Source organism: Crocodylus siamensis, chromosome 5 (assembly GCF_052110815.1).
Source record: "Crocodylus siamensis isolate JL-2025a chromosome 5, ASM5211081v1, whole genome shotgun sequence".
Taxonomy (NCBI): Eukaryota; Metazoa; Chordata; order Crocodylia; family Crocodylidae; genus Crocodylus; species Crocodylus siamensis.
Window position 1 is genome coordinate 189,597,380 of NC_143399.1, and position 25,618 is coordinate 189,622,997.

The 25,618-nt window shown below is 42.1% G+C and overlaps 1 protein-coding gene across 2 annotated transcripts in view; it reads left to right on the forward strand.

Moving 5' to 3' along the window:
- Positions 1-25,618, forward strand: part of NCAPG2 (non-SMC condensin II complex subunit G2) — a 74,599-nt gene that overhangs the window by 34,003 nt on the left and 14,978 nt on the right. For both annotated transcript variants that reach the window (XM_090047598.1, XM_090047599.1), the window contains exons 13-24: positions 1,158-1,310; positions 3,218-3,440; positions 7,003-7,112; positions 8,223-8,396; positions 10,757-10,827; positions 11,170-11,323; positions 11,479-11,652; positions 12,115-12,231; positions 12,324-12,467; positions 15,663-15,762; positions 19,351-19,538; positions 22,452-22,595. In XM_090047598.1, coding sequence (XP_089903724.1) covers positions 1,158-1,310; positions 3,218-3,440; positions 7,003-7,112; positions 8,223-8,396; positions 10,757-10,827; positions 11,170-11,323; positions 11,479-11,652; positions 12,115-12,231; positions 12,324-12,467; positions 15,663-15,762; positions 19,351-19,538; positions 22,452-22,595 — 1,752 coding nt within the window. The remainder of the gene's footprint in view (positions 1-1,157; positions 1,311-3,217; positions 3,441-7,002; positions 7,113-8,222; positions 8,397-10,756; positions 10,828-11,169; positions 11,324-11,478; positions 11,653-12,114; positions 12,232-12,323; positions 12,468-15,662; positions 15,763-19,350; positions 19,539-22,451; positions 22,596-25,618) is intronic.

Below are 25,618 nucleotides of genomic sequence, written 5' to 3' on the forward strand. Positions count from 1 at the left end.
ACTTGCCCACACACCAGCTTGTGCACTACACAAGCAGTATCTTGTTTGGATGGGCTGTGCCATCCCATCCTCCATAAAGCCTCCAGAATGAAGGGAGAAGTTGTTGGGTTTTTTTTTTTTGGTGGAGCAGTGGGGGCGGTTCAGGGGGAGAGGTCAAGGATGATAGCCAAGTGATAGAGGCTATATGACAAGGACTTTTACTATGTTAGGATGCCTGCCCTTGTTCACCAATGGAAAAGGTCTGTTGACTGAGAAGGAGGCTCTGCTGAAAAATAGCTGTAGGTTCAGTGATGATCTACAAATTTTCCATGCAGTATTTTCCAGTATTTTTTCAGTAACATTTGGCTGAGGGGGGAAAAAAGACAGGGGGCATTACTTTGAGTGACACTTGTATAATATTTTGAAAAAAGCAGAAAAATAAAATACTTCCAGCACTGAGTATTGGAAGCAAAGACTGAGAGGCTTTGTGACATCCAGTTATCTTGGTTCCTGTTTTTCTGTGGAGCTAAAGATTTAAGGACCATAGTCTTTGCTTGATGTTTTGACCAGACTTTGTCTAGATAATTTTAGAAAGGTAAAATAAAAGGTACCCAACAACTGTTGGCTTTTTTCTATGGCACGTCTATGGCATCCAACTTTTTTCTATGGCATCACAACAAGAAAGAGAGAACAAGTGGTATAGTGTGATTTAAGTGGTATATTTTGCACATTTTATAGTCCTTTTTAGGTTTGCCTGTGCATACCTACTATGTGATTCCTATCTCTGGAAAGGCCCTTCCCTGCTTGGCTGACCAACATCCCAGCTCTTCTGCCTCCGAAATGCCAGCACGGCGGACTTCCCAGGCATCAGGGTGGTCTTCAGATACAAGTCTTGAACAAAAGCACTGTTAAAATGCAAAAAAAATCTTAAATGTAGACCCCTTTATTTAAATGAAAGCAATTCATTCAAGAGCTTGAATTGTTCTTCTTTTAACACCTTGATTTGACTATTTTAGCAAAGAATGTAAATACAACTGCCACTTTTACACAACTGCCACTTTCTTATTTGGCCTTATAAGTGTCATGTTCTAGTTCAGTAATTTCTATCACTTTTAGTTCAAGTTATGCACGTCTGTTCTTTTCATATTTTTATTCAGTGTGATCTTTCTCTGTTGCAGTGTCTGCCTATAATTTTGGAGAATGCACTGAGCCACCCATTACTGGAGCAGCTCCTGCCAGCAGTAAAATACAGTCTCCATGACAATTCTGAGAAAGTGCGAGTGGCTTTTGTTGATATGCTGCTGAAAATTAAGGCTGCCAGGGCTGCTAAGGTAGGATAAGTAGGACTTCTGAGACAGCTAGTAGGAGATATAAATAGAATAAAGCATTTATTGTGAAGGTTATATATTTATGAATACAGTATTCCTAAAAGGAAGAGAGAGGTTGTGTTTCAGTATTTTCATTTTGAACTTTTCCTTTGGGGCAGCTGTTACTTGTGAGAGATACAACCAGCGTTAAGGGAACAGAGCTGTCAGGAAAAGAAAGTGGGGCAGGGTCACTAATATAAAAAGAATATCAGATCGGGGAGAAAGGAGCCAAGCTACACACAAGAATGTATAAAGGTACAAGGAAGAGGGAGAGAAATTGAGCAAATGGAATAGGAAGCGACACAAAATGATCCTTTTCTTAAATGATAAAATAATTAGTGCAATACTTGTCACAAATATATTGCACAGTTGCAATAGAGCATAAGAGGTCTCCTCTTTCTCCTGCTGTGCATTATTAGATTTCTGTTGGTGCCTATTTTAAGCTCTCTGTATACTAAGGAGACAGGTTTGGGGGCAGGATCATGTAGGAAGGGAATGGGCATTGGAGCCTGTGCCACTAGAACTCAGTTGCCTCTAGATCCTGGAAAATTCTGGAAAATGTCTGAGTTTTACCACTCATAGAAACCCTCAGCCAGAGCATCTTATTCCTTCTACTGGTGGTCCTCCAAGAAGATGACAACCTCCTAATTGCTGTTATTAACACTGTTAGCATAAATGTCAAGAGATCTAAACAGCAGATCTTGAGGGGCAGCCGTATGGATTACCCAGGTGTTGCCAGTGATGGAATTTCAAGGGATTAGTTGTCTTTAAAAAAGAAAGAAAGAGATGGGGAGGGGGATTGCATGCAAGCTCACACATGCACTAGGGTAAATGTCAAGCTGTAAAGGTAAGGTGTATGTTCGGTGTGTGCATCATTTTCATAGGGTTTTTTTCTCATTTTTAAAGGTTTTTGCCAGCCATACTTTCAGCAACAGTTTGCAACTTCATATCTGCTCCTGCATCCCCCCTGCCCTGTAGTGGGAGGGACAGTACACCAAAGTTATAACATCAAAAAGTTTCCAGGGTGGCAGTGAAAATGTGACTTAGATGATAAGTGCCTATAGTCATACTCTGATCTTTCAATAAACTGGCTCTATAAAGTAGAAAAAAACCCAAATATTTGATTTAAATGTTGTTAGTTGGCAAAAATATACTCTGATCTTTTCATTATTCTAGTGAAGGGATGCTCAAATCCCAGCTTGCGGGCAAGATCTGGCCCCTAGCACCATGTCATCCAGTCCATGGGTTCATGGGGAAGCTCTGCAGGCTGTGGCCCTGAATGGTAGATATGATGTACGGTTTGCTGTTGCTTGTAGTGGATATTAGCATTTCATTAAAAAAACAAATGCTAGTCCATGCAGTGATTAGTTTTGTTCATAGTCAATGGGTTCATCTACACATGCGCTTTACTGCGGAGTTGACTAATTAGTTCCACAGTAAAACATCATCATCCACATGGGTGCAGTAAATTAACTAACTTGGCTGTAAAGTAGTATTGTTGGGACAGTGTTATCTTATGGTGGAGTAATTAATTGTGATCAAACACTCATGTGGATGGAGACCTTCAGGTGCAAATTGCTCCTGGTCAGCTCAGCCAGCTGGGGAGCCAGACTCCTGCCAGCCTCTCTGCAGCATGAAGCCTGGGGCTGCTTCTGCCTGGCTCCACTTGCTGCAGTCCTAGGTGCACGTGTAGATGCTGTGCCCAGGACCAGTTAACTCCAGTGCCAACTTAATAGCACATGTAGATGCACCCACTATTAACCAATACTTTTCAAAATATACTTGTCATAGCTTGTTTCTTTGTCTCTTGCTTTCTCTACTCTAACTTCATTCTCCTTCTCTCCTCTTCCAAAAAAAAAAAAAAAAAAAAGTTCTGGAAAATCTGTCCCATGGACCATCTTTTGACCCGCCTTGAAGTTGATTCACGTCCAGTATCACGGCGTATAGTAAATCTCCTGTTCAACTCTTTCTTGCCTGTTAATCAACCTGAGGAGGTGTGGTGTGAACGTTGTGTTACGCTAATTCAGATGAATTCAGCAGCAGCCAGAAAATTCTACCAGTATGCTTATGAGTATACAGCCCCTACCAACATAGGTAAAGTACTGCATACTATAACAATTCTTGGCCATCTTCATTAAGTATAGCCTAATTCAGTGGTCTCCAACCTTTTTAAGTAGGAGATCACTTTTGGAATTTAAAAGCAACCCAAGATCTATTGCCAGCCCTCCCCCCCTTCCCTCCCCCGAGCAGGTAAGTCTGTGTGGAGGGAAGGGGGGAAGATCGAGGCAGAGGGAGAAAAAATTATTTGGGGGAACAACCCCCTCAGCAGGTAAGTCTGTTGTGGAGGAAAGGGTCGTGGGGTGTGGGGCAGATCAATGCCCCAGCCCTAGCCCCACTCCCTCCCTCACCGCTGGGGCCTCAGTCTGCCCCCACCCCAACTGCAGTGAGGGATGGAGTGGGGCTGGAGCAGGGGCAGGTGGGAAGGAGTGGGGCTTCAGCAGTGAGGCTGGAACAGGGGCAGGAGGGAGCCGTGAGCGGCTGGTTCAGGGAGGGGGGGGGGCGCACACCCTGGCAGGACATGGAGGTTGCATGCCCCCAGATCTGCACACGAGGTGGGTTGCAGCTGAGGCTGGGCTCTTCCTGGGTGGGGGAGCTGACCCACACTGTTCTTGGGCTGGATGGCGGCAGCAATAGGAGCAGGGCTGCAGCCACCTGAAAATTCACCGTAGCTCCCTCAACCCCCACTCCCAGTGCCACCATTGTCTACTTGGAGTGCAGTGCAGCCCAGCCTCCAGCAGGAACAGCCTAGTGCAGCCTCCCAGCCCGCAGTGGCAGCTGCCCCACCTCGTGCAGATCCTGGGGACATGGCCCCCATGCCCTCGGGGGAGGAGAGAAGGGGCAGTAGAAGGCTGTGCTGGGCTGTTCCTGGCGTGGGGGGGGCGGGGCTGATGTATGCTGTGCTTGGGCCAGGTGGCGGCAGCAGCCCTGAGAGCGAAGGTTAGGGGGCCTTCAGCGAATTTTTGGGTAGCTGCAGCCTGCCTCTCCCCCCACCCCTGGAGCCCTGCTCCCAGCACCGCTGCTACCCAGCCTGAGCACAACACAGACCAGCCCTGATGCTGGGAAGAGCCCAGCCCACAGCTGCAGCCCACCCCAAATGCAGATCTGGGGGCACGTGCCCCCCGTGCCCTCCCGGGGTACGTGCCTCCCCCTCCCTGTGTCCCCCAGATGAGTCACTTGTGGTTCTGTCCTGCCCCACCTCAGCTGCCCCTGCTTCAGCCCCACTCTCTCTGTCACCACTGCTGTAGCCAACCACGCTGCCCTGCGTTTGGGGGGGGCACATACCCCACCCCCCAATCTGTGTGCAGTGGAAGCAGCTGATGCTGTGGGCTGAGCTTTGTGCCCTGAGCCCTACTGCAGCTGGCCTGGGAGCGGCCAGACGCCAAGTGCATCTTGCTGTTGGGCTGAGCCGTGCCCACATGTGGCCTGCTGCAGTGGAGCTTGAGGCACAGCAGCAGCTGCTTCCGTCCTGCACAGAGATGTGGGGGTCATGTGCCCCCAGGGCCTCCTCCAGGCTGTACCCAGTGGTGGGTAGCCTGCCATCCCAGGATGACCCCCTGGGCTCCAATCCTCCCATCACCCAGCTGGGCTGGGGCCCCACTTACGTTCCCCTGCTCCTGGCTGGACTGTACCTCCCTCCCTCCCTGCGGGGGCCTCGATCTGGCTCCTGTACCTGCCTTCCCCCAGATTGACCTGCTGGGCTGGGGGGGGGGGGCACACAAGCATGCGTGCACACATCCAGTCCCCCCAGCCCAGGATCGACTAAAAGAGGCTCCCCAGTCAACCAGTTGGGGACCACTGGCCTAATTTTTATCATAGTTTTTAGCAGTAGTAGATCGCTGTTGGAACATTGGTTTTAGCTTGTTATTAGCAGAGAGCTTCCAAGTTTCAAATTTTAGAAGTTCTTGACACCAGTAAATAACATTCCTACACCAAGTATAAAACTGCTTTGAACCCTAGTGATAGTAGTCAGCTCTTTGTGCTTTAATAGCGCTGGAGATCCCAAAGCTCATTGGGATGCTGTTCTCAGCTGTTGTAGTGCACCTGTCAACATGACTGCTTTATCTTCTACTGAAGGGAAGACAGAGGTTGGAAAGGTTGACTTCTGTATCCAAGTATCCTGTTCGGTAAAATAAAGTATTTAATGAAATTCAATACATTAGTGTGGAAGGTGCTATATAGGTCAAAATAGCTTGATTATACCAGACTAATAGGCTATTGACATTGCCCATTTGTTAGCTCTACAGAATTCTTTCCAGAAAAATTCTTCCAAAATTCCTCCAGTGAAAATAGTTTTGGCTCTGAAGTGCTGGCAAGATGCATTACAGCACATTACACCTTTTAGCAAATAATGTTATTGAATTCATCCCACCACATGAAAAAAATAAAGCTATTTTTCTAGGAGTCTGTCATTCCAGAAATAAATAAGGAAACTCCAGGCTCAGGAGGTTTCCCAAGGAGCAGTTCCTATACATAGCCTCAAGAGAGCAGTGAATTTTTGGTTGCTGAGGGTGTGTCTGCGTAGAAAATGAAGGTGTGATTGTGATGTCTTAAACTACGTAAGCTTGTAACAGAGGCTTGCACTTTGGTTGTTGGATTCAAGCCTCTTCAAGCATGTGCTACATTCACAAGTTCATTTTGTCTGTGTAAGTGAATTTTTTTCTGGCACCTTGGATCTGAAAAGGGGCTCCTGAGTCAATGAGACAAACGCATCTTTTCATAAATGATGCTATCCTTGACATAAATCCACAGCATTTGGAGCATAGTCCATTAAATTAACAGCCATTTCAGAAAAAATCAGTTACCTCCATTGATCCTTACTTTTTACAAAAGGGTTTAGGTATTTTCTAACTACTATATTTACCGTAATCCAAGATGACTTTGAAGTTAAGATGACGTCCCAGTAATTAGATTCTAGACATCGAAAATGATAGTATATTTATAATTTTTCATGTCTAAAAGAGGGATCGTCTTAAATTTGTCCCCCTGCGGCTGTGGTGAGGGAGCAGGCAGGGATGGAAGCAAAAGCAGGAGAAAGTAGGGGCCAGGGTAGGCAGGGGCTGTGGAGGGGGAGCAGAGGCAAGGGGAAAGCATGTGTGGGATGCAGCATGGGCAGGTGGTAGAGTGGTAGTCACCAAGGGGACAAGGGATGATACCCATGCCCGTCATCCCTTGTCCCCTTGGTGACTACCACTCTACCGTTTACCCAGTTTGGCTGCTTCCCCTGCTGATCTGGGCACAGGAGGAGCCCCAGAGTCCCTACAGAACTGTTTCTCCCAGCTGTGATAGTTCTAAGATTAGGCTTTGTTTTCCCCATGTTGAATAGGTGGGGCAGACATCTCATCTTAGAATTGAGTAAATACAATATTGGGAAGTAGAGGCTGATGGTTACGCAGGGCCCCCCCCCACACACACTTTTTTTCCCCCTACACAACTAAATACAGTAAATGTACTTTTAATAGAATTGTCTAGATAACTCTGTCTGGGTCATATCTCTACCTCCCCAGAACAGTTTTATCATTACATATAATAATCATTGCCTGGACAAATGCTCCAAATGTCTAAATTACTCTTTTTCTTTGCTTTGTTTTTAATTTAGCCAAATTGATGCTCACTATTCGGCGTTGCTTAAATGCCTGCATCCAAAGGTCAAAAGAGAATCAAAGTGATGATGATAAAGATGAAGAAAGTGAAAAGGAGAACATAAGTGTAAGAAAGTCTCAACAAAACTTCCATTTTCTGTTAATCTCTAATAACTTTCTGTGCGTACTGAATAAGTACATTGTTTACTTAACTCCTAATGCAATCCTGGGTCTAATGTGTTTGCTGTGTATATTGTAACAAATTCTGTTCATTTGCAGAGTACTTAAGTGCACATAAACCACTGAAATGCATAGCATCTTTCAGCCCCAACATCTTCTTGCAACTTAGTTGTACTCTGGTTAATTGCATGCTAACCATAATTGTCCATTTTGTAACTAATTATGTACCATTTAACTGAATGAGGAATGGTGAAGGCAGAAGCAGCTCTTAGAATCCTTGAAAATGAAGGGTCCTAATCAGTTTTGGGTCTGTTAATACCACAGCACTAATGCCAGGGTGTACTTCAAGGAGCTTTGTTAACAAGGCTGTGATATTAGCAATGTAGGAATTAACTAACTCCCCTCATTTTCAAGGCTTATGACAGTCACTGTTGTGGTGGGTAATAGAAACTTTAAACATGAATAGTTGCTAATTAGTTTTGAGACAATAAGGACACAGCACTGTAAGCTCAGCTGGTTTAAGTACACAGCTCTGTCAATGCTGTGGTGATTAGGATCCCCCAAATGGACTAGTTTCCCTAATTTTCATGGCCATATATTTAGAGTATATGATACTATGGTAGTCAAAAAGTAACACGAAGGAGAATGGTAATGTTAGAAGGGAACATATGGGCTTCTCTGGAGATAGGGATGAAGAAGGATGTGGCTGTCAGGATACTGCAGGATCAGAAGGAGTGGTAGGTTAGTCAAGAAGCAGCGCAAGCTAGGACGCATCCAAGCCATACTTAAAATGGCTGCTTGTTTCATACCAGTGGTTATTTTAAGTATGCTATACAGGATTTTGCAATAAAATGTACTCAAATGTGAGTCTAGTATAATGAATGGATTTGTGTACAGATTAAATCTGAACTGTAAAATTTATATTTCCTTACTGTTGCAATGGTTTTTTTGTGAAGTGAAGAATATAGATGAGATTTTTCAGTTTTTAACTTAATTTTAATCTGCATTCATATTAGGCAGTATTAGTTATTTTAATCTCAAAATGTTTGCATTACAGGTGCTGAATAATGTGTTGTCAATAAACGATGCAACTTCCATGGCAAGTTTACTTGAGATTACTGTAATTCTCTGGAGAAGTATACACAAAGCACTTAATCAAAATGAAGAAGCCAAAGTCTACACAATCAGAAAGTTTGCTTCTGTACTACCAGAGTATTTTAAAGTATTTAAGGTAAAGATTAGTGATCTAGATTAAGAATTGAAGTATATTTAGATTTTGGCCCCATGAGTTTCTAGGGACCTGCATTTTTTATTTTAAATTATTTTTACTGTAGTGGTTTCCATGCATGTTCATTGTCTGTCTTTCTGAAATTAAATGTTCTTATGTGGTGTTTTGATGATACCATAAACAAATAGCAGCAAGATTTGGGAATTTCCTTTTTAAAAAAAAAGACAGAGAGCAGTCTCCAATTCCAGCTTTTAGCAGAAGAAGGTTTATGATATTCAGTATTGATATAGTCATAAGAAACCACTTGTTCTCTTTGGATTATTGTCATGGGACCCCACTTTTGGAGAGTGAATATGTTCTTGGCACTGAAGTAAGGAACTCTTTGGAAAGCAATGGCTGTCAATGTTCTCTGTGAGAACAAAATACTCCATGTGAAATTACATTTAAGGAGTAACCTGCCTTTTTCTTGTAGTTTTCATTCGAGCTTATCTTTGGCTTCCGCAGGTGACAGTTTAAACCCTGACTCGTTTTCTACTTTCTTAATATTTTTTTCTTAATTTGCCTTGCTTGCATTCTTGTGATGTATTTGTTTATTATTAAATTTGATGTGCGGCTTCTGTGTGCCCTTCCTTGTAACCCTTTTGGGATGGATTTTACTTAGAATAGGGGCTCTCAACCTTTTTAGATCAAGACTGGCAAACCATGGACTGGAAGTGACTGCGACTGGCAAACTGAGGACCGGCAAAATATGGTCCGGAAGTGACGGGTATACTGAATATAACACCCTAAGTGTTGGCTGCCGCTCCGCAATATGCTGGTCACTTGTGGACTTCCAGTGCGGCAGCCAGCTTGCCATAGCCTGGCACTGGGCCATGGCCCAGGGGTTGGGAACCTCTGGCTTAGAGGATACACTAAACCAGGGCTATGCAGCTGGCAGCCCCCAAAGGATTAACCTGCAGCCCCTAGGCTACTGGTCTGGGTGTCTCTTTCCCCCACCTCCCTACCCTCTGCTAGTGCTGCTTCTGGAATCTCCGGGCTCCCTCTCCCTTCTCCAGCTTCCACTTCCTGCCCATGGAGCAAAGGGAATCTGCACCTAGGAGGCTCCAGGGACTCCAGGGTGCTGGTGTGGAAGGGGGGGTAGGGAAGGAGCAGCATGCACTGTAGCAAGCAGTCCACAACCACTCAGGAACTGGACAGCCTTTCACAAAACAATACTAGATGCTGATCGGTGTAGAGAGCTAACTTAAATGAGCTACCTTAGCTACTGGAAACAGTCTATCTGTGGCAGCATAGTATTTAATACAGGTTAATTTCCTTCACTATGTTTGAGCTATGCAGCAGTCTATAGAAAGTATATTTCTGGGGAGCCTTCAAGAATTATGAAAACCATCTTAAAACTTTCAAAGTGGAAGCTCCATATTTTTAATTAGACATGGCTTTAGGTCCAATGTGGGCATGTTTTTCATCTTTGGCAATTTTTGACCCAAATTTTGAGGTGCTTTCTGGTATTGAGAAAGCTGCATGCATGTGAAAGCAACTCTGATCAGAAGCTTAGTTTAAAGAAGACAAGTGAAAGAATAGAAGGTTCTTTTGCCTTCTGATTCTGATGTATTTATTACTTTTTACAGTGACCTTTGACAAACCTTTTAGTTGTTACCAATATGGAACTAAACCCATACATAACTTTTTTTATATTGTATTCATGGAGATAGATCCAGGGGACATAGTTTATCTTCAGACACTGTCTTATCCTTTTAGATTTCTATACAAACGAATACAGCTAGCATGTCCTAGCCTGATTTCAATAAATTCCATCACATTCAAAGCTGTCTCAAGGGCATATATGTATGTATAAATGTGTGAAGATAGTAGCATTGAGGCCTTCTAATTAGGCCCCATTGTGATAGGCGCTACAAAACACATTAAAACTTGGTAGTGCAGGCTTCTATTTGAAGTTTAGTCCATATGTTTAAGCAGTATTATTGTAGGCTTTGTGCTCATGTCTCATACCCACTTTCAGAAAATGATCTTGCTGTCTTTTAAATAGCTCTCAGATCCACCTCTTTGAGAGGCTAGCAATTTAAGTAAGGTGAGAACAGAGAAGGAAAAACAATTACTTACCTAACATAAGTACCTTAACAGTGTGGTACTGCAGCTACCATTCATTCTTTTTTTAGCATTTGTTTAAATGGAAAGAAATAGGGTGGAGTCACAGTCATGGCTGCTTGTATTAATTTACAGTGAAAATTTGGTTGTGCTTGGCAACGTGTCTTACATTCTTGTTGCCTTTGGTGTAACTGATGAATAGTCAGATGGGTTCAGTACATTTATAATTTAATGTGTGTATATTTTTTTAATCCTAGGATGATTGTTGTGTGATTCCATTAATTATCCTGGCATCTTTCATGCCTGCTTCTGCTATCCCAACATTCAGGTACTATTTTTTTTTTAATATCAGAACTATAGGACAGAGTCTCTTCAGTAAGTGTAATTTTATTATTTGTATTATTTAATATTAATACAACATTAAATAAGATACCAGTCCAGGCAAATTAATCAACTAAGTGAATTAGATAAAGTAGTAAAGCCTGTAGGTATAAATATAGTCCTTTGAGCCAGCTGTGATGAAAATAAATAAATATACCATGAAGGTCTACAAGCTCTGATGTTACTAATAAAGTAAAAGACAATTGTCAAACTCTGTATTAGTACATTCTATTTCTGAGTTGTTGCTATTTCAGTTAATAACACCCAATATCTCTGAAATTGTTTTTAGCTGTGGTGTGATCTCTAAATTGAGGAATCTTCAGAAAGGAGCTGATGAAAACAAATATTCCACCCTTATTGACTGTTTATGTCGGTGGGGACAAGTAGGACATGTTGTGGAACTAATCTGTGATTGGATATCTGATGAGCTAACTCCTAGAAAGGTGTGCAAAAACTCCTGCACTCTAATTATGTATCCTATTGTATTAAAAGATACTTGCTTAAATGGTATATTAGTAATTCAAAAGAATATATGTTATCGGGGCACTCTTTTTTTATATCTCTTTGCTTAATGTTTTTTTCTCTTCTCTTCACATAGAGCATTACAGCATCAGGAAGGCGAGTTCATATCCAAGTAACACAAGAGTCCAAGCCAGAATTAGCACTTGATTATGTTGAATACTTACTGACACATTCCATGAATCGGGATTGTCTACTCTCTATCCCCAAAAAGAAACTCAGCCAGCTTTTGAAAGCACTGGCTGCTTCAAAGGTAATGTTACATTTCTTAGCATATTACGTGTAAAGCAATGCTTTTTATTTGGACCAGTTATAATTATTCTCATTTAAAAGTTGCATACCTCTGAGCTTTGTGCTTAGCTAGCAGTTCAGCCAACAAGAAGAATAAGTCACAGTGTTACAAGATTTGGGTCAAAATAGTAAAAAAAAAAAAATCCAAGGCTTTTAGGTGTCTCAGATTTGGTAGTCCAATTTAATCTGATTTGCAGAAGGTTCGTTCAGACCATTTTGTTAAAACTGAGCTCCTTTAAAGTATGAACTTAGTCACTGAAAACTTGAAGCAGCTGAAAGCATCCCAGTCACTTTCTGAAATCCTTGATCTCATAGAAAATCTCTTATTTCAATTTTTTGCCAAAAGCAAAGTATAAAAAGGATTTTCTGTAAATAAACCATGGTTTTAAAAGTAAATATTATATTTCTTGGCTCAATATTGCAGGAGGTTCTTGGCTCAATTCTGAAATCAGCTGATACAAACTCTCAGAGCACCAATCAAGCAATTTCCCTAAGAGCCTTTACTCTCTACTGCAGATTAAGTATTCATCTTCAACACAAGGTATATTTACTTATTTTCAGCAAAATTCTGGATTTTACTAATGAGATAAAAAGTGATTGGCAAACTGTTTATTGATTTGGTTTTTTGTTCAGTTTTCCTCAGATGGAGAAGTTTACCTGTCACTTTTGAAGGCGACCGCTGCTTGGATAGAAAGTCAAGTTCTACCTTCTATCCTCATGGATGAGCAGGAGGCAGATATTTCAACACACATTGAAGTTTCTAAGCTAATCATCCAGGTAGGAGGTCTCAGACTCCTAACATGCAGTAACATGCAATTTTTGAATGTTTTATTCAGAGGAGTTCTACAATTTTAGGGACAGTAATTGCAAACCACTAATCAGAATGTTATGGTAGTATTTAAATATTTGCAGTCCAGCTGTTTCACCTCACATTTTTTTTTCTGTAAATAAGTGGATTGTTGAAAGTGGTGAAAATCTAACTGGTGAACAATATTCAGTACGTATCTATGGAGATGTTTGGAAACATGAACATTTCTCGCTGTTATCAAATATTAAAAGAAAACTGCTCCTCACGCTAATTTATCTACACAGTGATTTGGAGAAGTAGGGAAATACTCTATTTTGTTGGTGGTAAACAGTTGTATTGAGAGAGTGGGTGGATGGTATGGTCTAGAAATGACAACGGGGCTCTCATCTCCATCAGCTTCCACAAGATTAAGGATATTATCCAGATATAAACGGAAGCTGAAAGTGGTTTTCATCTTGTTCTAAAGATGATGCTATAGAGGTATTTAATGCTAAAGTTAAAACGTGCCATGTTGCCTATGGGACAAGTCTGTATGTACATTTTAAGTACATGATTCCTAGGAAAATGCCTCATAGGCTAGTGCCTCATAAGTCAGTCTTTTTGGTAGGCATGTTATACATTAGCTCTACACCTTCCCTGGCTTCCACTCCAATTCCCCTGCCTGATCATCAGCTTCTGTGTCTTCCACCTATCTGCCATTGTGTTGCCAGTCCCTGTACCAGTCTGCTGCATGCCATATACAGAGGGTGCCTTATCACTTGTGGCACATGTGCCACAGTTTGACCACCTTGATCTAACGCAGCAGTGTTCAATGCATGTCCTGCAAGGTGGATCCAGCATGCAGAGCCAAGTTATCCAGCCCATGGAGCTCAGAAACTTGGCAGCATGGGAATGGTGAACCCCATGGCAATTAACATTGCTACTGCTCCCTCGTTGCAAAATATTTTTGACCTGTGGGAAGTCCCACAGTCTGGATGACATGGCCCCGCATGCTGGATCAGGCTGATGTGTTGGGTCAGCGTGTGGTTGGACCCAGATCAGGCCTGTGGACTGGCTGTACCCTACTCATCGAACTCATGTGCCAGAAAGGTTGAACACCACTGGTCTGATGTGTTTGTCTTCATGGCAATTTTGTCTGGATGGGGAAGTACTATTATCCCCATGTCACAGACGGAAAACTGAGGCTTCCCAAGCTCATACAAGAAATCTGAGGCACACCACAGAATGTAACTATTCCCCAAGTCCCAGGTTAGTATCCAAACCCTGGCACAGTTCTTTTCCTCAGTATCTATTTTACTACCCATAAATTGGGATAAAAGTTTTCACAAAGGGATATCCACATGGTTAATGCAGAATTGAGATAGTACTAGATATTATGTGGCTATGTAAGAACATCAAGTTGAGAGATTTAAATCTCAAAACCAGGAAATAGAATATGTTAAGGTATATGTCAAAACAGCCTAAGTTCTGTCCTCATCCTCAGAGTTTGCAGTAGCTATTGTAGTCCAGTGGCATTCTCTGCATTATGTGTAGCTGTATTGAATAGTTTGGGCAAAATCAGTTTGAGGCAAAACTGATTCTGAACGAAAACTGGATCTGAGCCCTGTCCACGTACATGTAATCTAAGTTGTGTGGAGTGCATGTACCTTGAGGAATCCATCTCAGAACCTCATTTCAGCCCTAAATTCTCTAAATTGTGTCAACAGCAATGTATAGGAGGAAGACTGTCCCATAGATAATCTCTGGTGAAATGGGATACAAATTATTTTTTTCAGAGGCTTGAGCATCACTAACCTTAGCATTCTGGAAAGGCAGAATGCACACTAAAGGGCAAATGTGACTATGTTATGAAGTTAACCAGTTAACTTTCTAGTTTTTTGTGCACAAAGAAAAACATTATCTTTAAGAGTTTGTTATTATTTGGGTAGTTAAACTTATGATATAGATTTAGCTTTGGAGCCAAACTAATTATAATACCCAACTTTCACGCAGCACTTTTTTATTAGCAGTTCTTATGGCGCTTTATATCACAATCCTCATTTTGCACATGGGGAAACATGCACAGACATGGAGTGACACCAGGAGGCCTCAGTTTTATTCTTGGCCTCTCCCACTGGCCTTCTGGACCTAGTCCAGTGCTCCCTTCACTAGGTCCCATTGTGGTTGTTTGTGACTGCCAAGTTTTCAGTTTGCTTTGAGGAGACTTACTTCATTGCAGGAGATTGGGAGAAACAGTTGGGCTGTGAAATGTTTGTTGTGTGTGAATGATAGAAACATGGTAAAAGAAATCAGAGACCTAGGCTTTTTGTCATGAGGTCTTGGCCATTTTAGGTTCATTGAGAAGACTGGTCTGTCTCTCTTCCTCTCACTTCTATTTCCCTACTAGTTCTTACAATCTTGGCACCTCCAGTGTTTGAAGCTTACTGTCTCTCTCTATACCAACTAGTAGAATCCTAGAATTGCTAGCATGTAAAATGTTACTCCTTGCTGTCTGGTACCAGGCCTCCTCAGCTGTGCCTCTGACCCATCCTGTCCAATCCCCTCTCGTTCCAGTCAGCACTCCTAAAACTGTGTCTTGGATTGCAAATTGAATATATACTGCATCAGTGAATGTACGCTGCACTTGCACGAGACCTGCTAAAAGTCAAATTAATATGATTAAATAGTTGGATTTAGAACAGTTTGCTTTAAATAAAATTTTGGAGAAGAGGAGGCACTGTAGCTCTTCTGAACCATGAGACACTGTATAATATTACCTGATTTTTTTCAATGATAAGATGATAAAAGAATAGCTATATTTTAATATGTATCTGACTGTTTGCAAAATAAGACCTGAAGGAAACTAAAAATCTGTGCAATACATAGATTTTGTTTTGCTATAAATCTTAGCCTCTAGCTTCTATTCTAGCAATGTATATTTCGTAAGCGTTACGCTGTTCCTGTGTGATCTCTTGCACCAAAGCTATTACCATGCTGTTAGAGTTCATATTATAACATTAGGTGTGTTTTTCTTTGTATTTGCTTCAGCTAAAATATAAAATATAGAGGTTTAAAACAGGATTAGTAACTTGCTTTGGTGTCTATTATTTTTAGCTTTTATTAAAACACTGGTCTTAAACATAAGAGCAGAAGTGTTGATAATATTTTTTGACTTCCTTGTCTAGACATATCTGACAGTGTGCAAAGACGTTGTCATGGTTGGGCTCGGAAATTCAGAGTTCCAGGCACGCCTTTTAGACTTTACACTTTCAGTTATCCAAACAGGTACGTTGTAAGGAAAAATCACAAACTGATTTTTTTTCCTCTGCAGCCTGTAAAAGTTTGGGGAGCTGGGGTTGTGTTTTATCTCTGATACTCTTTGCTTCTCCCAGAACTACCTGTCTGTTTGAAAGAAGAAAGATTTCAGTGACAAACATCACCTCTGCCTTTTGTGCTTTGCATCCTGTTTTCCCTGAATATCCTTAGTTGTGGGATGTTTCTGATCTTTGGAGCATCTGCTGGCAGCAGTAATATGAATGAATAGCAATAATGATATGACTTGTGGCAGCTTTTTTGCTTTTTACAGGTTTCTGAACAGCAGTGGGGATTTTGATCAGGGTCTTGTTTATTCTGCTGCTGCCGCTTCACTAACCCAGAAGCAACAGTAGTGACTGGAATCTGTTTGCAGGCTCCAGGAGACAGTACTGCTCTATCCAGCATTCTGTTTGCATTTGGAGTGTTATCTCCCCAATAAGGATGAAATTAAAGCTTAATTTCCGCAGAAACGTAGTCTGGGCCATCTGAGCAATCGGGAACCTGAATCTGTAATGCTTTTGTTGCATTACCTCCCTTTTATGCAAGACATGCAAATACACTGAAGTCTGCTATTTAATGATGAGTTATCCCTATGACTGTGGTGATGTTAGTAGTGCATTGAACTCCTGCCGGACCCTGATATATTTGTTTACAAAACATTTTAGCTAATTCATCACATTTCATAGATTTCATAGACATTAGGGCTGGAAGGGACCTCAGAAGATCGAGTCCAGCCCCCCGCCTGAAGGGCAGGCAGTCAGCTGGGGTTATAGGATCCCAGCAAGATAAGCATCCAATTTGCTCTTGAAGGTGTTCAATGTAGGTGCTTGAACCACCTCCGATGGCAGGCTGTTCCAGACCTTGGGGGCTCGGACAGTAAAGAAATTCTTCCTTATGTCCAGCCTGAAACTTTCTCATAGTAGTTCATGACCGTTCGACCTCATCATCCCTTGGGGCGCTCTGGTGAACGGACGTTCCCCCAGATCCTGGTGGTCACCCCAATGAATTTATAGGTTGACATTAGATCACCCCTGAGCCTGCGCTTTTCCAGGCTAAAGAGCCCAATGGCTCTCAGCCTGTCGTCATAAGGTCTGTTTTCCTGACCTCCAATCATGTGCGTGGCTCTTCTCTGGACTCTCTCAAGCTTCTCCACATCCTTTTTGAATTGTGGAGCCCAAAACTGGACGCAGTACTCCAGCTGCAGCCTCACCAAGGCCGAGTCCAAGGGGAGAATGACATCCTGGGATTTGCTCGAGAAGCATCTATGGATGCAAGCCAGCGTTTTGGTCACTTTACTAGCCACAGCATCACATTGCAGACTCATGTTCATCTTGTGGTCAATGATGACCCCCATGTCTCTTTATTCTGTAGAGCTAGCCAGCGTAGCACTGCCAAGCCTATAAGGATGCTGCAGGTTTTTCCTCCCAAGGTGGAAATACTTGCATTAAAATGTTTATGCCTTAAAACCTTACATGTTTAAAAATATTTATGCATTTATTGCAATGGAATTTGCTTCTGATAATTATTAGACTTATGTCCTCTAAAGCATCCCTCAAGCCAAATAATTACACTTTTTTAGCCTTTCTTGCCTCAACAAGGCACAGACAATTGATTGTTCCATTTTACAGGATCATCTTTTATTTTGGTGATAAGTGTAATGCAGAAATGTATGTTTCATTCCCTCATAGTCATGTGATTCGTGCATAGCAAGTGCTCTGTAGCATAGCAAATTTTTGTAGTAAAAAATTTTGCATTAAGTAGTAGTCTAATGTGCTTGAAACATATGTACTATACAATTTTGTGACATTTATGAGGAGAAAAATATAATTGTACTGTCCAACACATTCTACAAAACAGCTGAAAGTGGGTAGCTACTAATAATTAGTCACTTATGGGTAATCAGTTGCTATTACAGTCACCTTAGGAATTAGGGAAGTAGGGTGGGAAGGGACCTCACAAGGTTCCGTGGTACAGGCCACTGCTCAAGGGCAGAGCTTGAGCAGAGGGTAAAACTCAGGCCCTTGGAACGATGAATTAACCAGCTTTTGCAGTCAATATTATTTGGCTCTGTTGGAAATATAGCAGTTTTGCTTGGTATTTTTAAAAAGATGGAAACTAAAGCTGATTAAATGTTCCCACTGAAACTTAGTAAGCTAATTGTTTCCTGATGTGTCAACAATGCAACGTTTTTCTTGCTCTCTGAATTAAGCAGAGGAAACGTGACTTATTCTTTTCTCTGGGGCTTGATTCTTTCCTTTGGATATTTTGAATTAGTTAATGCAACTTATAGTAAGAGTGCCTCCATCTGTTATAACATCACTTTAAATTAAATTATTTCTCAAAGCAAAAGTTCCTCTGAAACATCTTCTCTTTTATCCCAGTACAGTTGTTTTTTCGTTTTATTAATCCAGCTTTGTTTCTTTGTGAAAACAAAGCACTACTCTGTAGAAGAGAAAGATTCAAAGTGCTTACATTTGTAAGCAACCAAATATTCTCACCTGGCTGTGTAATTTAGCTGTTTCTTTAGAGGACTTTTGTAGAGCCACTTTGACACTATATAGAGAAGTTGAAGATGATGTTTGACATGTAAAAATGACTTATTTTTAGAACCTGAAGCTATTTATTTAAAAAGTCTAATTCGGTAATGAAAGTGGTGATTGAATCAGGTGGGAATCTAAGTATAGATTCTCAGAAGCTAAATATATGCTAAATACAGTGAGACTGAATTTCATTTTAAGCCATTTGTCCCAGCCACCTGCAAAGGCTTTAGATTGAGAGTGTGGTCGGGGGTAGAAAGGTAAGAAAGTTTTATTGACTTAAAAAAACCACAACTACACATAATAACAAGACAAACACTGACAGACAAAAGCAATTTGCGTCAGCAGCTTATCGGCAGTTCCTCAGATGCCTGATACACAGCAAACTTCTCTTTCCACAAAGTTCAGCGAGGTCAGGCTTCCCCAAGCAATGCTGCCTGAGGGGTGCTGGGAAGGACCCTGGAATGCAGTTCTTGGGCTCCTCGAGGTCCACAGGCCCACTGATCCAGACAACAGCTAACTAATCCTTTTTACGGAGCTGCATCTTCCTTCTGAATGATTTCTAGATATTTCAGCTAACTTATAGCTTCTGAAGGATACTGATAATGTATGACCACTTAGATTCCTTTTTCTTCAACTGTCCATAGACTGACCAATAGCAATACAAGCCTTGCATTCCTTTGATAAGGTAATTTTAACTGTGCCACAGGGCCTTACTACTTGTAGGCTTTCCTAAATTTACTAGGCCTTACTTTATACAAGGCCTCACTACATCTTAAACTATAATGAGGCTTTTAGCAACAACTTATAGCTTAATAGCTAAACAAATACAGAAAAACACTTGGTCTAATCTTCATAGAGCCTTCAGCAAGCACTTTTATCACACAGACATACTTTTCAGCTGCCACACCATTAATTTAAAATATCCATGAAAACCTGTGTTTTCTTATCAAGCCATTAGTTTAAAATAGCCATGAAAAACTGTGTTTTCATATCTTATGTGGTATTTGTCTGTTTCCAGAGAGAGGCTGCTTTTCTATTCCAAGTTTGCTGTGTGTTCTGAAGGAAATTACTGAAGCTTCCTTGGCTCAAAACATTGATACTAATGAAGAGGTGGCAGCACTTCTGCATGCTGTTCAGACTGTGTTTCAGAAAGCTCTGGAATGTGTGGCACGCAGGTTCAAAAAGCAGAGGGAAGAAGGGCTTCAGGTATTTGCTTTTCTATTATACTTGGAACCATATGGGTGTAAAGTTATAACTACAAGCACTGGCATCAATGTTTAATCAGATGTACATTGGTGTGAAACTTGGATATGATGGGTTTAGTGTGCCAATATATTTTTTTGTTATACTGTCTTTTTCGTAATTGATTTGATGCATCTGATCCTCTTAAGCTAGTGGTTCTCAGCAGGTCACCCCTCTACAACTTCTTAGTGGCATCCCTGGTTGAGAACCACTGTTCTACTCAACTTATTACTTCAGTGGGTCTCAATTGGGTGCCAATACTCTTAGACCCTGACTCCATGCGGCACCCAGTGACTAGGGAGACGACGATCCAATTGCTCAGAGAGCAAACACCAGCACACATTCAACAACAGTTTTATTCAAAATGGAGACAGCTTCAGACTATCTCCAACAAACCGGGAAGCTGCCACGAACCTTAGTTTGTTCCACATTTATACACCTTGGTTCACGCCTTAACATTTACTTCACCTTTTTCCCTCCTTTGTTCCACCCATATTCCCTCCTAACTTAAGCTCCGCCTCTGTTTACTGTTTGTTTCATTGGCATGGAATTACCTATGCATTTTACTCATTTGCATGCTTTTTTGCCATGAGTGCAGGCCTAAGACTTTGACCTCCGCTTCCTTTGATCACTTGCCATTTCTTGCTGACTCCTTCTTCATCTCCAAAGTCTTATTTTTGTTTCATCTCCTGATGATAGCTGGTGGGCTACATCCTGTTCTCCTTACACAATGAGCTATGTATCTTACAATACTATGACATTGCTAGGAAAATGCTTGCCTAAGCATTTTGCAGTGTTACTTTAAACATATCATTCTGCCGTATGGTTAGCACCTTTGCTGGGCCACAAGCTATAGCCTTGTATTCAGCTGCAAATTCAGTGTTCCCTAAGATCTAAATACTGTCACCCTAACAACTACCTCCAGGTAAAAGTGTCCCACATACCTGGTGCACAGCCAGCTTGGGAAGGGCTGTGATTTGTATGCACTCCTGCCTCATTAGGGTTCTTTGATCATCCTAAAGCAAGCAGGACAGGTGCCTTGTATTGTAGCCCTTCCCAGTCCAACCCAGAAACACAGGCACATGGTGCAGATGTACTCAGTAGTATTTTGCCCACTGCAAGTCCAGCTCAGGATCAGCAGTGGTGAAAGGTAAATGAGGGTTTATATGTAAATTGGGATTTATGTCAGTGAGGAGCGCAAAAGTGAATGGAGCACTTTTATATGTACTTCCTTCAACTGCAGGTTCTCTCTCCCCAACCCCCTGGCAGCTAAAATTTAAGCCTAAGAAATAATAAAAAGGTTTTAGCCTACCCTACAGTCTCTAGTTAAATGTGCTTTAATGGATTCTTCCCCATAGAGTGATACATAGAGTGGACTACATTGTGTTGCTAGATTCTGGGGTAAAAATTAGGCAAGTTAAGAAATCTTTTTTTTGTGATGTAGCTTTTTTGCCATACGGGTGCCAGATTAATGCTGAATATTCAAGGAAGGAAGGAAATGAGCCAAACCTGTTGACAAAAGGATGAGACTGACTGTTGGAAGATAGGAAATGACCAAGTGAGAGGCTCTCTTCTCCTTGCTGAGAGAAGAGTCTTTCACCCTAAATACAGTATTGAACAACTCTAATGGGTACGGGTCTACTAAACTCAAGGAGGCAGCCAGCCAATTTTATGGGCAGATCTCGGGGCCAGCCACAATTTTTGAGGGCTGTGAGCAGCAGCACCCCCTCTGTCCCCTCCTCCCCCCAACTCCGGGAGTGAGATGCACCGGCAGGGCCGGGGGGGGGTTCTACTTAAACTATTTACTGTGTTGGGACTGACTGTCAGTGTTTACAGATGGTTCCTGGTACAAAAAAGGTAAAAAATCACTGCCTTACAGACTGTCCTTCAAAGAGAGGGGTGGCAAATTGACCTGTGAACTGCTTGCAGTCTGCCCTGTGTGTTGCCCCTGTTCACTCACTCCCTGGTCGCTTGGGGGGAGCCCCTTTTTATATACCCTGCTGGGCCTGGACTGGCTCTGCCCCCTTGTTAGAGCTTTTGTCAGACAGAGGCAGCAATCGCTCAGCTAGCAGCACTCCCAGCTCAGAGCATACACCCAAAACGCACAGCCTGCCAAACAAACTTTTTGCAAGCTAAACACATAGGAAAGTCTGGCTCACTTAACCTTCCTGAAGCAGGATCTGGTGCCTGGCTCCTTTTCTTCTTCCTCCTCTTGCCCCCAGCGAATTGCCTACAAACTTCCCTGTTTGATGCTCCTGTTCACTCTCTCTTACAAGTCTTTCATCTGTTGTATCTGTTTATCCATCTTTGTTACAGATAGTAACTTTCAAACACTGTACCACATATCTGACCCACCCACATGGTTTTCAGAGACTCGTTTTCCCAGAAGAGAGGGCTTCCTGGATCATTGGCAGCAGTCAGACAAGGTTCTCTGTGGTGGTGCTAGGATAAGAGATTCTGTGCGAGGAAAGCATTAATCCTGTCCAATCAAGATTTCCTCTAGCTCTTGTAGGATTTGACCCTTGCCTTTACTGGCCTTGTGCTTTTCAGTTCTTATGAATTTGCTTCTATGTTTAGATTCCCAAAGAAGTTACTGTTGGTATTCTTTCTTATTTTGAGTTATTAAATTGCATGAAGACAACTAAAATATATTAAACATTTTCCTAAAATTAGTTTTCTAGGTAAGCAATTGCTCTGTTTGCTATAGATATGTTAAATGACAGCAGATGGGAGGGTACACACATTTTTTTGATGCATCTTACACTATAGAGTTCACACAGTAGGGGAGAATGTTTGAGAACCCTGACTGAAAAATGTTAATTGTGGTAAAATAATTGCAGATTGGAAATACCTGATCTCTATTTTTATTTGTTTTAGTTAATTCATTCTATTCAAGTGCCTCTTGGACAATTTGTACACACAGTTCAGTGCTGGCATTCAGCTTGTCCAGCAGTTCAGCACGGTGTACTCTCCACTCTTCTCGCTGCAACAGTAGTTGAAATAAGCCATATGCTACAAAAGGTAATGAGTATGAATGCAATTGTATTTTTCATGTGTTTTTATTATGTGCTTAACCATAAAAAGGTGAAGACCTTTACAGGATGGCCTGTTGTGGTCAAGCTTGAATTTTTTCAGTTTTGTCCTCAAGGAAAGTTTGGCAGGGATAAAATTGATCTTTTTGTAGGCTTAATAAAAAGCTTTGTTAATTCTCCTGATTATGCAAAATAAAGAAGAGTCACTTTGTTCTAAGTATTTATATCAAAATGAATTTCATTCTGTCTTCAGCAAAGAGAGATTTCTATATTTTTGTTCATCGTTTAACAGTATCCTGGTCCCTTACTAAGCATCTAGGCAGTATGGTCATTAAAAATAGTATGCGTAATCTTGAGTGCTTTTATCTTAAACATTGTGTTAAGACAATGGAAGGTCTGATCATAATATGCAGCCTTCATACCAGAAGCCAGATTTGGATCTTTTTAATTATGGGAACTACAAATCTCATATTTGATTTAGAATTAAATAATGAGATGCATTTTTCACTAGGCCTGTGTGAATCAGCAAGTATTTGCTTCTGATTCAGATCTGGCCGATTCGGAGGGATATTGATTCAATTCAGAGATTCAAATCACTGTCCCAATTTGATTCAGCCGAATCAGATCCAAAGATATGGCACTGCTTTGGAGATTCAGCTATAGATTAAATGAGCAGCGGTCGTCACCATGCTGGACACAGCTTCTTCCAGCTGGTAAGTCTGTTGCAGAGGGGAGAGGAAAGGGGTGTGGGGGGGAGAGGGATTGGGTCTGGGACAAGCTGCCCAGCCAGGGTGGGCAGTTGCAGGACTTGGGGAGGGGGGCTGCAGCTGCTGCTCCTTGCCCAGCTGGGGTGCAGGATGTGGGCGCTGCCGCTGCTTGCCCAGCTGAGGCAGCATGGAGGTGGGATATAGGCGCAGCAGCTCTGGGAGCAGGGGCTATGCCCTGCTGATGCTTGCCCCTTTCTTCTCAGAGCGAGCCATGCCTGCCTTACACCCTGTGCCCCTGCTGGGCAAGAGGACACAACTGCTGGCACGCCTGCATCCCACACATCCCCTGCCCCCCTCCCTGTATACGGCGCCAACCCCGCCCTGGCTGGGCAGCTTGTCCCAGCCCCAATCCCTCCCTTCCCCATTCTCCTTCCCTCCCCCCACCACAACAGACTTACTAGCTAGAGACAGCTGTGTCCAGCATGGTGAGGACTGCTGCCTGTTTAGTCTACGGCTGAATCTCCAAATCAGCGCTGAATCTTTTCCGATTAGATTTGGACCTTTTAATTAGTCTCCTAATTCGATTCGGATTCAGAGATTTGGCTGCCAAATTGAGCCGAACCTACTCCAAATCGAATCGGCTACCGAAGCTTCGCACAGTCCTATTTTTCACTTTTTTAATGAAGTAATTTAAGGACCTAGGGACTGTTATATTGGAGCTAACTCATGATCCATCCATCCCAGACAGGAGCTGGAATGATTTTTTTCCATTGAAAAGGTGCTCTGCTAATAACAGTATCAAAATAACAAGATGGTTCTTTGAGTGACTGTCAATATGTATTCTAATAGGCACTGGTAATGTACACATCTCAAAGACTAGCTGCTTTGAGGCAAATTGGCCACTAGCGAAGAATCATTTGTCTCACTGACCTGAAGATCAACTAAAAGAAGCCTTCTTTGGTACAGACACAAAAATTAGAGATCCTTGCAGATATGAGTCAAGTTTCAACCTCTAAGAAGCCTACTCAACCATGCAGTGCTGTGAGAGCTTGCCCATGGCTGTCATGTGGTTTTCTGCATGTATGGTGTACAACATGCCAGACTGTTTTTGTTGTATGCAGAAGTTGCAGACAACAGATACTAGATAGACTGGGACTGCAGGTCCCATCTGAAACCAGTTATCTATTGAATTAGTTGAAAGATCCAGATTAGATATGGAAAGAAGAACTTTTCTAGCAATGTCTTTGTTTGCACGTGCTTCTTTTAAGGTGGGAGAACTGAACCATCATCAGCCCCATGATTTATGAACTCACAAGGAAACTTGACTATGTCTAAATGTGTTAGAACTCAGTGATTTACTAATTCGATATAGAATTTCTGCCAGTGACTCAAGGTTTCTAGAGTACAAATAAGGACATGGCTGTAGCCATGTTCTATATCAGCATTTCCCAGACTTTTGCTACATGGGGCGTATTTCACTCTTATTCCCAAAAAGGTGGTGGAGGGGGAGAGACTTTTTCAAAATTATATTACACATGCTAGTCCCCTGTTAGAGACACCATACCAATGCCTAAGTGTACTGTTAAAAATGACGCCAAATACGTCTTTCTCTGAGCAACAGATGAATCTGTATATCAGTGGTTCTGAACATTTTTAGCCTCAAGACCTTTCCCACTCCACACCTTTTCCAAATTTTGCAGCACCCCAGCTGAAAATCACTGAGATTAGATCTAAATGAAGAAAAGATATGGCAGGGGTTGTCTAAAAAAGTTGAGAATTGCTACCTAGTTGGTGCCATTTAAGGTTGGCTGGGCAGGACTTTATCCTGCTCTGCCCTGCTCTTTCCACTGTCAGCCCCCTCCCAACCCATGTTCTGTTCCTCGGGACAGCAGTATCACCCCACTTCTGAGGCTGCTTCTGCAGGATCTTACGTGCAAGCAGCTGGCCCTGTGGCTTCTCCTGCCAGTCCCTGGAGTGTTAGGAAAGAGTGACTCCACCTGTGCATACGCTTGACAGCACACTTCAGTTACTTATGGCACACTAGTATGCTTCAGCACACCCTCTGGGAATCACTGTTCAGTATAAACAAATGGGGGAAGCTCAGTAAGGTTCATTTATCCCTTCACCACATCACCAATACCAGACAGCTTAATTGGTTTTGTTAATTGATGAGTTTACCTAATAGTAGACTCTATGTGAGGGCTGCAAAATGTAGCAAACCATGTAAGCAGGCAGTTTTTAATGGACTACAATCAAGAATTCTGTTTTCTGAACCCCTTTTGTGAATGGGGTTAATCATCCATAG